Source organism: Schistocerca cancellata, chromosome 5 (genome assembly GCF_023864275.1).
Source record: "Schistocerca cancellata isolate TAMUIC-IGC-003103 chromosome 5, iqSchCanc2.1, whole genome shotgun sequence".
Lineage (NCBI taxonomy): Eukaryota > Metazoa > Arthropoda > Insecta > Orthoptera > Acrididae > Schistocerca > Schistocerca cancellata.
Genome location: NC_064630.1, coordinates 396,994,730 through 397,007,809, shown reverse-complemented (window position 1 = coordinate 397,007,809; position 13,080 = coordinate 396,994,730). Strand labels below are relative to the sequence as shown.

At 39.7% G+C, this 13,080-nt stretch overlaps 1 protein-coding gene across 1 annotated transcript in view; it reads left to right on the top strand.

Moving 5' to 3' along the window:
- The window catches only part of LOC126187863 (DNA polymerase epsilon catalytic subunit 1), a 332,843-nt gene that overhangs the window by 174,369 nt on the left and 145,394 nt on the right, over positions 1 to 13,080 (top strand). The window contains exon 22 of the mRNA XM_049929181.1: positions 4,625 to 4,842. Within this exon, the coding sequence (XP_049785138.1) occupies positions 4,625 to 4,842 (218 nt within the window). The remainder of the gene's footprint in view (positions 1 to 4,624; positions 4,843 to 13,080) is intronic.

Here is a 13,080-nt window from a genome sequence, read left to right as displayed (position 1 = left end):
CACTGATCATACCCGACTCACCCATTGTTTCCTTCTGTGTAACAATCCACCCCCACAATGTAGTTGTGGAGCTAGACTGATGATGTCTCGCATATTGGTGGAATGTCCCCATCTTTTGGCCCTTCGTGTTAAGTATTCCTGGAATTGATTATTAGCAAACAAACCATGGATGTTTGAACTGGTCCTCAGTTTCCTCCATGAAAGTGGTTTTTATTTTTTTACAATTTTTAGATAGGTAGTGCTACATTATGAAGGGGATACCCAAAATGAAACCCATTATGTTCTCTCATTAGTCATGCTTTGTGTTGAATTGTACTATATATTAAGAGATCGTCTAACGTGAAACAGTACTAAACTTTGGCATTAAACTTCCCAATACAGTCTGGGGAAAATATTGGTGCAAATAAGAACCATTATTGGCTAACATATGTGGCACGGCAGATATATTGCAACTAGCTTTTGTATATCTATCCTTTTCATTGGAGGTCTTGGGAACCATGGCTGTTCACTATTGTAAGAAAATGAAACACCTACAGCATATCTGCTTTACACAGGCTATCTGTAAGTACGGTGTCAGGTTGCCAACCAGTTTGAATTGGCAGTGGATGGTTGGAGTGCTGACACCACAGTCACAGATAGTCTGCGTAACCCAGTTATGTTGGCCACTGATGCAGTGTATATAGGGAACCCGTTCAGTGTCAACTGTGGCATGAAGACGGCACATTCAAGTGCCGAAACTGATAGCTACACAATAAATAAGACCATAAGGATTGTGGTAGGTGTTTCATTTTCTTACAATATTGCAACTAGGTAAGTACCTCCAATGATTACTGTATTACAGTGGTCGAAATTGTTCTTTGTAAAGTGTGACAAAATGTCAGTTAGGACTACTTCAGCACTGTGATTGAATTCACACCACAGAGATGTAAAGAAGTATTAGTGTATCATACAAACACATTGTTGCTGATACAGGTTTTGGTTGCTTTAAATAAGAGTTGGTACTTCATTTGATCTCCTAATATGTTCTGAGCAGACAGAACTGCATCTTAGCATTTTATAAGTTTTCCTCATTAGTATTTCAATACATTATGGTGTAGTTTCTGTAAAATTTAAGCACAAAATTATCATGATAGCATGTTTTAGTCATCTTCTCAATGTGTTGTGCCATTCTTAAATTCTTGTTACTTTTCCATGTGAGAACGCTATGAGATTTTCATAACAGTTCTAGGTAGAGTTGCCAAATTCTGACTTTTTTATGAATTGAACTGTTTTTTCTCCCAGTGTTTTTTCCTCCATTAATTTTTTATCAGACATGAATAATTCTCCGTTTTTGTATTTGAGTCTATTACAGGTTATATTTTGTGGAATGAATATAATCTTAAAATTTAAATTCTTGAAAAACGCCTTTGTTATAGTTTCCTCAGTTATGAGTTCGCTGTAAATGGTAGCTAAAACACTAGAAAGTCTGGCTTAAGTGTACTAGAGACAAGTGAACAAATTCGACTTCTGAATTTTAAAATTCAGCAGAGAAGGAAAGACAACTTTCTTGGTATCAAAGCAGAACAACTCCTAGATAGATTGTCAATTCCGTTATAGAAAAAGTAACTGAAGACCTTGATTGTTTTTATAGCAGTATGCTTCAGTATTTGCAAAAAAACGAAAAGGTATGATATGACAAAGGACAGCCCCTATGCATCCCTTGCAGCATTTCTCTATGGGAAGGGATAGAGTTCAAAGATTTTGAAAAGGCTGCAGAACTGTTTCACATCAGTAAACATATTTGCTCAGATGACCTATGTTGGGAGTTCAGCAGTCAGTTATTTTATCTTAGCAGCAGTGTGGACAAAGATGGTGATTATATTACAGACTGGCTTAAATTATTTTCTTCAGTACCTGAGCAAAGTGTGTCAAATGTTTCCAAAGCGATAGGATTTTTGTTCAGTATCCCTGGTTCCGATGCCTTTGTGGAGTCAATTGTTTTATTCATGGAGAATAAGTGGTGTTACACAAAAAACAAATTTATTCAAGGCTGAACTCCAGGTGACACTGAACTACGAAAGCATGCTCTGTTCAGAAATGTTAAAATTTGTAAAGAGTGATATTCAGTTATTAAAAAGTGCCGGATGTTCAGAGAAATACAATTAAAATCAATGTGAATCTCATTGATTAGCCTCTGAAAATGATAAATTTTTACTTTTGTGTTCTTTAGATGTGTACTTCTGCATTATTAATATTTTGAACACTCTTTTAAATATATAGAAGGGCTATATAACAGGGTTGCCACAGGTTCTGTAAATCAGGGAATTTCAGGAAATTTCAAACACTTCAGGGAAATTTGGGGAAAAAAAACTGGAAGAATCTCATTTTTGTCTCAGTAGATGAAATGATTTGTTTACTGAGATGTCAAGCATGGTCACTAGCTTGGTACAGCTGAGTACGTTCACTGTTTCCCTACTCCCTCATTACTACTGCCAATGAGAGGCAGGGAGCTGTGAGGAGTGCTTTCTTTAGATCTGATTCTCAGAGACTGTAGATGCAGCGGCCGGAGACGGTGGTCATATGCGCACGAGTTGTGTTTGAGTGATTGTGTGAATGTGTGTGTATGTGCTCTTGTTTTCTGACAGAAGCTGTGGCTGAAAATTTAATTGTGAGAGTGTGATTGTCTTTTCTACATGCCTGTCCTGCAGCTCGGCAAACATCTTTACAGTGCATTGCTATCATCCTCATTATTATTGATTCCCAGAGTATTTGAACAAGTTATCAGTTGCATGGATTGATCACCATTGTCTCATTTCATCAACATGCTGTCTGTGGCTCACGAATAGCTGGCAACATGATTGGGTTTCCGCATCGGGCCGAAACTGCGGGTATCTGTAATGGATTGGGCCCGCTGATCTGAAGCCTTTCTTTTCCCACTAATGTGCAGGCTCTGCCTGTCGGGTCTAGTCTCACTGATCTGCCTGCAGGCCAGGCCTGTTTTTGTGTGGCGGAATGCAGTGAATTTTCATGGTTTATCCATGAACCCGGGACTGTGGTGCTCCTCAGCAGGCCAGAGGCCACGGGCGAAGGATTTCAGGGATTGCGACAGTCGCACCGCAATCGCATTGTACATTGTGGCATTTTATAGACATTTTATTTGTTCTAGTACATTTTGGCACTTCAAAAGTAGTTTAATAGATAGAACACAGTGGGTAATAACCAGCAATAATGAGCATAGTAGAATCAACATTTTATTGGTGGTCACCTACCTTGTTAGCTTACACAATTCTTTCCCGTCTTATACACTTCTTTCAAGAGGACTACTTTTTGCTGAGGTTGTTTCTTAAATAAGTAAAGGTATTTCAAATCTGTCTTGCGACTCTGAGGAAATGCATATTTTTGTTTAGTTTTATTGAAATAAAATACATTAAGTGGTCTGAATGAAACACATGTACCATTTGGGTTGCTTTCTCCATCTAAAAACAGTTCATTACAAAAAATGTTGATGTTAGTACTTTAAGATTTTGCTCACATCAGGAAATGCCATCTGCTTGCCAATGTTTATTTTTTTTTTTTTTTTTTTTTTAGATATTTCCCTGTTTGAACTATTGTTTCTTGTGCCATAGATGCAAAGACAGATTATCAATTGACATCTTAACTTACCCTTGAGATCTCAAAATTTGTCATGGAAAAATGCTGAAACTTGTCTGGAAATCAGAGATATATCAGGGAATTTCACTTGGGGAAACTTGTGGCAACCCTGTATAACTATTGTTATTAACAAATAACTAGCCATCTCTCCTTTTTATTTTACAGAATATGGTAGCTCTAGTTCCAGGTTCATGGTACAGTTGTCATTGTACCCACCCCAACCCCATTCCCTCTTTTCCCCCCATATGGAAATGTTAGAATACGATTGGCTTTATCCCGTGGTACATGAAAATGTATTGCAATTAGAAAACTAATTGAAAATGCAGCAAAAGATTTAATGATATTGTGAATATCGCTGTTTTATGTGTGGAATGCCAACATAAACAGTTAACGATGTACCTCTAACCTCTCCCTTACGTCTGACATTTCTCCAGGTAATTTTTTTTTTCCATTAAATACATACATCATTTACTTCCCCCATTCTGTTGGAATGTGGGAGGAACAGATTGAAATCCCTGTCCAGTTATCTAGATTGAAGATTACCTTGGTTTACCCAAACTGATTATGGTTTATTTGAAAAGGAGAAGATTGGTTTCCTTCGCCACTCTTAATTCATCCAAGTTTTGAATTTTGCATCTAATGGCCATATTCTTGATGAGATGTTAAATCCTTCCATTTCCTTCCACCAACCCTGCCTTCCTCATGATGACAGAGTTTCTCCAAATCTCTGAAAACAGGAGGTTCAGCTGTGCTTTATAATATGAGTTACAGTTGTATATGCTCCTTGTATTACTCAGATATAGATAATATGAGTTAAATAAGTATCCATTTTATATGGTATCTGCTTTCGACACCTACTGTTATGCAGGAATTGTGTTGCAGCTTACCATGTCTAATAATTGAATCATTTTGCTACAGTACTAATTTTTAAATCATTTAATAGTCATATTTTTATTAGCTCTTTGTAATGAAATAATCCACTTATGGAACACAGGGAACTGCTTGCTGATTTGTCAACCCCTGACATTGAGGGCATTTATGAAACACAAGTTCCACTTGAGTTTCGGGCACTTGTACGCCTAGGATGTGTCTGCTCTGTAGAACGAAATGAAGCACGCCGTCTTGCTGTGCAGGGAGATGCTTCAGATACTTTTTCTTTGACACAGCTGCAGTTTCGAACTCTTGCACATCAACCTTATTTGGAAGGCTCAAGTAAGTCATTCACAAAGTACTAAATATTCTAATTCTGCATTTTTTTAAGCAAAATTGAAATTTTATTTACATTGAATATGTTATTTGTGCAATTTGTCTTAAAGTTATGATCCATTTTACTTAAGACAATAATATTATTATTGTTATCCTACATATCATTTCCACCATGAAGACAATTATTCAGCACTCATTTTTCCATGATTTTTAAGATAGATAAAAAAATCCTCTCCTGGTAAATAATACACTTCAGACTGGGAAGTTGCCTGAGATCATTATCCCAATTTATAAGAAAGGGGATTAAAAAAGACCTGAAAGTTATTGTCCAATATTTCTTGTACCCGTAATAGCAAGGTAAGAGAACATATCAACAAAAGTGATCAATTGTTGAAAATATAATTGGATGGATAAAAAAAATATAATCAACAAGTGGTGACAGTAGAAAACGCATACAAAATTTATGGAAACGTGCAAGCTTTCAGAGCCATTGGCCCCTTCTTCTATTAGAAGAAAGATGAAGGAAAAAAACTGGTGAGGCTTAGTTAATGGGGAAAGTTTTGGAAAAAAATGGTTCAAATGGCTCTGAGCACTATGCGACTTAACTTCTGAGGTCATCAGTCGAAGTTATGGAAAGTTGTCCAAAACCCTGGGTCACGGGAGACTTCCTGGACGGGATGAGAAGGAAGGACTGATTGTCGGGGGCTGCTAGGAGCTACCAATTGCCGATCAGTACTTACCTTTAGGAGATGAAATGTTAGTATTGTCATTGAACACACATTCCATTGCTTTTGGAACTATTAGCTCCTTTCTTAGAGAGAAGAGGAGGATAGGTTGAGGGAGGTTAAAAAGGAATGGCAAGTCACTCGGACCCCAGGATAGAGGGACCCACAAATTTTATTTACATTTATAAGTGTTAAAATTTCTCCATTGTGTTTGATTGTAATAACTGCATCATATGCAAAAAGAACTGTTTCCAATTCTTTGGTATATGATGGCAGATCATTGATGTATATTATAAGAGCAAGAGCGAATTCACTATCAATCCCTCTGGTTCACCTGCAGGACTATTCTCAATCCTGAAGATGCTGTTTTGTCATATATAGTCCATAGATTTCCTGATTCTGCAGCGCATCCTTTTAGTTTGATAGGATGAAAACCAGTTACCAGTAGTATCTCTGATATATTTAATCTATGAGATTCTCTGGGAGAATAATGTGAACTGTCCAATAAAATGCTTTAAAAATCGCAGTGATGGTATTTTGTCACTTATATTTTGTGTACTTGAAAAAAAACACATGTTCTGATATCCTAACAAAGACTAAATATCTTATTTTTGGGGATAAGTGTGTTACGGTTCTTGTGCAAATGACATGTTCCAGTACCTTTGGGGAGAAGGTAAGCAGTGACACTAGTTGATAATTACTATCCACCTTACTGCTTTTCTTTTAAAGATCTCTCCAGCTGCTTTGGAGACTAGAATTAACTCTTAGTAAGTCTTGCCGTCCATAAGAGGCAACTAAAAGTAGTCCTATACCTTGCGAAGCTTTCACATTGACAACTTGACTATTATCAGGACAACCAATAGTGGTAGCCCACATCACGATCTCTCCCTCAACCTTTTTCCTTTTTAGGTTTTGACCTCCTCTGTTCTATATTCCGCATAATTGCAGGCTGATGGGGGAGGACGCCTTACATGGTGCATAATCTATCTACCATATGCTGTGACCCCTTGCACCTGCTGTTGGAGTGGATTTATGTTTGCACCCAAAATCCAGCAAAGTAGCCAATTCGTTGTGTGTAATCATCATGCTCCCAGCAGCTGTAGCCCCTTGACAACACAGGGATTGCACTGCTGGTGCCTGAGCTGTGAACTCTCCATGCCCGTCAAGTAGTAAAAGCAGGATTCCAGGCAGCTGCTACTATGCAAGGTAACCTTTTCCACAGCAGTATGACATGCATGGGGAGAGTCTCCAATCAGGACACGTGGCATCAGTGCTGGCAATTTGCAATGAAACGCAGCAAACGTACCTGTACTGGTGGCCGTGCCAGTGCAGTTTTCTCACCAGATAGGAAACACGATTTTAGTGCAGAGACGTACATCATCATAGCATTTCCATCTTTGGCCACACCACAGGATGAAAGTCAGGCAAGAAGAAATGGAGGTAGACAGTTCGCCCAGTTCTTGGTGTGCCCCAGAATCGATTGTGAATCTTTTACAACAACAAGAACCTTTGTTTTTAGTTGATGACATTGAGGATAAGGTTGGAGAAGTTGCTGATAAGGCTGGAGAAGTTGCTGCAATAGAGAAAAGAGAAGTGGAATGCTGTTGATCAAAACTATAAGTGTTAACTAATCACAAGCACTTCAGACTTTTGACAAGCTTGGGGATATACCAGTTACCGTCTCCCCTCATAGCTGAATTGACATGATTCAGGCTCCCATATTCCATTGGGATCCAATGCTACAAAGAGTGAAGAACAACACGCAAAGAAAGAACAGTGCAGAGCATATTTCGTTTGTCACATTCAGAGTGGACCTAAGGATAATAGGATACCGTATTTACTCGAATCTAAGCCGCACTCGAATCTAAGCCGCACCTGAAAAATGAGACTCGAAATAAAGGGAAAAAAATTTCCCGAATCTAAGCCACACCTGTAATTTTAGACTCGAAATTCAAGGGGAGAGAATAGTTTTAGGCCGCACCTCCAAATCGAAACAAAGTTGGTCCATTGTAATATGAGACACAATTTAGGTCGAATGAATGACGATACAGCTACAGTAGTTTGGTTCAAGTCGTAAGCATAGCAGTTAAGCTTTACCAGGTAGCCATTGCTATGCGTCAGGCGCTCCGTCCGTATTTATTTCGGTACCCTTCCTTTTTCACGTGCTTCGTCTGGTGTGAATCGATTGCTTAGTTTGCTTCGATCTGATAATTGCCGTTTTCTTTGTTATAGGTGTTTACGTCACTCTTAAGCTAAAAATGCATTACTGTGCTGTGTCATGCATTGTTAGTCGCATTCTGATAGTGCGTGTTTACGACCTGTCGCCGCTCGCGGCATGGCTTGCTTTTGTGCGTGCTACCACCGCTTACAAAAAAAAAAAAAAAAAAGAGGAATCATCTCATTAGCAAAACAGTGGCAAGAGACTGCTATTTGTTGTTACTTACACTGCTGCTTTCTTTGATAATGATCAAGAACCAAATAATAGACTGCGTATGATAGAACATGTTCTGAACGAGAGTAGGTGAAAATTTTTCTCCGTTTGAAAATCTTTGCGGCCGCTTCTTTAGTACATCAAATTCTGCACAGAAATGAGTCATCTTAGATTTAAAAATCTAGTCAGTTGCTGTGCTTCATTTCTGACTGTATCACTATTAGGCATAAGAATAATACAAATATAAACATGACACGATACGTATATTCTGCCGCGTTTGCTGTTGTCTCACTCTAGTTTCGTAGTTTATTAGGCAGACAGGATTTAAATGAGATAGCAGCAAACATGAAAAATACGTGCCACAATGTTTATATTCGTATTATTCTTATGGTGAAGAATATCACTGCATGTGATTTACATTTCATCAGGTTCCTATTAGCAACCATCTCTTCTCACAGGTAGGAAAAATTGAGAACGTAGAGTTGGCCATATTGACAAACATCCCAAACAGTCTTACTAGTCGGATTTTCGTAGTACATTGAAATTCTGCTACATTCGAAGATGAGCAATACGGAATTTGTATTTACTTCATTGGACAATGTATGAAAATGCAGTGGTCGAAACTCGGGGCGGAGAAAAAAAGCTCGTCTTGCCGACGGCAGAAGTTAGTTGTGGCGGCACCTATCAACATTTTTCAGAACCTCCGCGTGCTTTGCACTCGATTCTAAGCCGCAGCCGGTTTTTTGGATTACAAAAAGCGAAAAAAAGTGCGGCTTAGATTTGAGTAAATACGGTAAACATCGGAGCTTTTATCCTAATCTTTGATGGAAATGCTTTACCTGAGAAAGTTTAGGTCTTGGTGTATAGATGTCGTGCAAAACTCTTCTTTCCTCACCAATGAGATACTTTAGCACATGTCCTCTCGCTGTACTAATGAACCTACTTGTGGATCATGTGTAAGGACAACTCATGAGAGAATACCTGACAAGACAACCCCTAGATGTCTAAACCACCCTAAATGCCAACCTCCTTATTCACTGACATACCCAGTTTTCAAGAGAGAAAATAAAATCCAGAATATAAAACCCTGGACTGCGTGTCAAATCGAAGTACTAATATAAGTTTGAACAACACTCATTTGACATAACATCATAATTTGCAAACATTGTGACTAAACCACACTTAGCACGATGGTGGTGTGGTCTCAAACACCTACTCAAATCCCTAGGCATATTTCAAAAAATGTTTTTCAGTTGAGAGAGAGGACGTCAACTCTCTCAACCTCAAAAGTCACAGCACCATTGGTAACCACTCCACCAGCACAGGTGTAGACACCTTGTTCTCCCTAGTAATCACCAGGGAAAAGTACACCTGCCAAGGTTCTCCCCCCTCAGGAGAAGTGTAGTATAATTCTAATAGAAACCAAAACCTGTCCAGAACAAAAAAGAAAACTCAAAAAGTGAAACTAAGTTTTGATGTTCCCATCAATTTGACTCACCTTCCTCCCATCCATCTTCTCCCCCAACCCCAAGGTCAAGCGTCTTAATGCCAATGTAGAGCCACACATTCATGTGAAGCATAAATCAACAGCAAATTAATTTGTTTCCCGTTGCTGCTTTTTCAGATCCCAATCTTATATCCTCCAATGGAATTGTAATGGCTGTCATCATCGTGTGGTCAGATTCCATCAACTTATGGCTACTTACTCTTCAGTTGATGTGCCAATTTAGGAGACATGGTTCTCAGAAACACAACTCCCTAATGTTAAAAATTAAAAATTGTGTTGTCAAAATCTCATTAATGCCAATCTGGTGGAAGCATCATGTTCATATGTACAGACACTTTCACTAAGCAGGTGTCTCTAAATGCTGCCTTAGAAGCTGTGTCAGTCCATTTCCTCCTATCAGGTAGGGCACTGTCTGCCCACAGAAAGAGACATACCACATCACTGGCTGGTAGAGCTAATGGAACAGTTACCTCCATTCCCCCTTCTACTGATGCACAATCCTCTATGGGGCAGCTAAAACACATCTAGCAATAGCCAAGCAACAGCAGGTAATTTTAGCATGAGAAGTATACCAGCTTAACAGTGGAGGTGCAACACATTTCAGTGTGAACTGTGGAACATACTCAGCCATAGACTTTACAATCTGTAACCCAAGCATCTCACCCTTGATCCAGTAGAACACCCATGACGACCTTCCTATCACTGTCTTTTTCTCAAACCACCGACCAATGGGATACAAAAACTTTGGCCACCTTGGAAAGCCAATTAGCAACCTTTCACGTCCAAAGCAACTTTTGAGACCAGTCAAGAGAAGGATATCGAAGGAATAACTCTGTTGATGTGATTATAAACGCTGCAAAAACAATTATGCCCTGTTCTGAAACCTGTGCCACAGTGGTTCGAAGAAGTGGCCTCAGTTATCAGTGCACATAGAAGGATGCTTCAACAAGACAAATGCTATCCTTCTATGGAACATTTAACAGTATTTTTTAGTGAAGGAACTGTTTTTAAAAGAAAGCAGGAGTGTTAGGAACAGTAGGTATAATCTTTGAAGGCCCACATCTCATCCTGAGAGGTATGGACTAAGCATTTGCAGCTACCTTCTGCCCACAGTAGTTCCTGGCATCTCCCTCAGCCATTGATCATATTTGGTGAGATGATGATATCGTCTGAAGACTGGTTTGATGCAGCTCTCAGTGCTAATCTATCCAGCGCAAGTCTCTTCATCTCCGAGTAACCATTACACTCTACATACTTCTGAATCTGCTTACTGTATTAATCTCTTTGCCCTCCTGTACACTTTTTACACCCCCCCCCCCCCCAATACTTCCCTCTAATACTAAATTGGTGATCCCTTGATGTGTCAGCATGTGTCCATCAATTGATCCCTTCATCTAGTCAGGTTGCTCCCCAGTTCTATTCATTACCTCCTCATAAGTTACCTGAGCTACTCATTCAGTCCTAAGCATTCTTCTCTAGCACCAAATTCAAAAGCTTCTATTCACTTCTTGTCTAAACTGTTTATCGTCCATTTTCACATCCAAACATGGCTACACTCCATACAAATACATTCAGAAGAGACTTCCTGACATTTAAATCTATACTTGATGTTAACGAATCTTTTCTTCAGAAACACTTTTCACAAATACTCTGTATAAATTATGTGAAAGAACAGTCAATTGACAACTGTTGGTATCAGAAGACAGAGGACATTTCTAGCAATTTCAAAGCAGCTCTTGCACATTGCTAATACCCAGTCGCTGTGTTCTTTGATCTGCAGAAGACGTACAGCACCACCTGGCACTATCACATCCTGCTTGCACTGCACGGGTGGGCTTTCAGGGATTGCTTACCCATTTTTATGCAGTTTCCTATCCCTCTGTCTGTTAAAGGTCCTGACAGGTTCAGTCCTCTGCGACCAATATGTACAGGAAAATGGAGTCCCTTGGGGATCACTTTTTAGTGTAATCCTCTACACCATTGCAGTCGATGGTGTAATGACCGCCCTGGGACCCATGGTCTCACTGTTAATATATGCAGATGGCTATTGCTTGTGTTACCGTTCTACATCTTTGCGCACACCAGAGAGACAACTTCAGGGAACCGTATAGGAAGTACAAAATTGGGGCCTAAATCGTGGACATCATTTTTCTCAATGAAAATTCATCATGAGTTGACTCAGAACTATGCATTCTCAACCACAATCTCACTTATGTAACAAGTTACATGAATTCATTGGAAAAATTAAATTTTTAGGACTATGCTACCACACGTACATCACCTAAGGCAAATTGAATGAGGAAACTTAAGACCCTCAGACCTATCAGCAGCACCTCCTGCAGAGCAGACTGCACTATTCTTGTGTGATTCTACAAAGCTTTGATCTTATTCTGCTTGGACTATGGGTTTGTTGCTTGTATATCAGCAGCATCATCCATACTAAACTTGTTAGACTCTGTCCACCACAGTGGTGTTTGATTGACAATGTACAAGCTCCATAGACATCCTCCTGAGGAGGACACTGCAGTTACTGCCTATCAGATGCGCTTACTATCTATCAGATCCCCACCCATTCATAGTGTTAGTTGAGTCTGTTCCAAAACCAAAAGATCACACTTTTCAAATGCCCCCAAAACAGGTAGACCAATTGGGTCACTATTGGAGGCCCTTTCTACAAGGACCTCCAATTCCTTCCTCTTGTCTGTGCACATAGGGTTCCCTCTCAGTGCAACTCACCCTTCCCACCCCTCTGCCCCTGCCCACATTGTGTACCCAGTCCTGTGGCTTGGCTGGACCTCTTCCATGGCCCTAAAGGAAATACAGATCCTGGCATTCTCAGATATCAGTAATGTTCAGTTCTGCACAGCTATCCCAATCGTGACTGCATCTACAGAGATAGATTGAAAGTCAGTGATATTGTTTGTTATGATTTTGCATACACAAGTGAGCACAAAAAATATTCTCTGCTGAGTGCATGCAGTGTATACACTGTGGAGCCATATACTGGGCTTTGTAACATATCGAAACTCTCACAACAAAGGATTTCTTGATTTGTAGTGACTCCCTGAGCCGCTTACAAGGAAAATTTTGGTGACACCCCAGAAACGTTTTGGTTGCTAACACCCAACACCTATTAGTTGGTCTCCCAGCTTTGGAACAACCACAACATTCATCTGTCACCAAGCCACTTGTTCGTATCAGGAAATGAATTCGCTCACAAATTAACTAAAAATGCAACCACAGCAAAAAACCGTGGACTCGGATTAACCGGGCAAAGATCTGTGTTTGCAACTGAGGCATCAAATTTTGAAAACCTCAGATATGGAATGGTACGCTGCCACAACCCTCAACAAGCTGAGAGCAATCAAGGGAGCCACCAAGGCATCTATCCAAACCCTGGGAAAGATGCAATCATACTGTGCCAACTGTGTATCGGCCAGACCAGACATATCCACGAGATCCTTTTATATTAGGAGTTGCAGCTGTGGTTGTTCTCTAACAATAGCCCATATTCTCACAGTGTGTTCCCTGCTGGATAATCCGAGACAAGCCATGAACCTGTTTACATTGCTATCCCACGT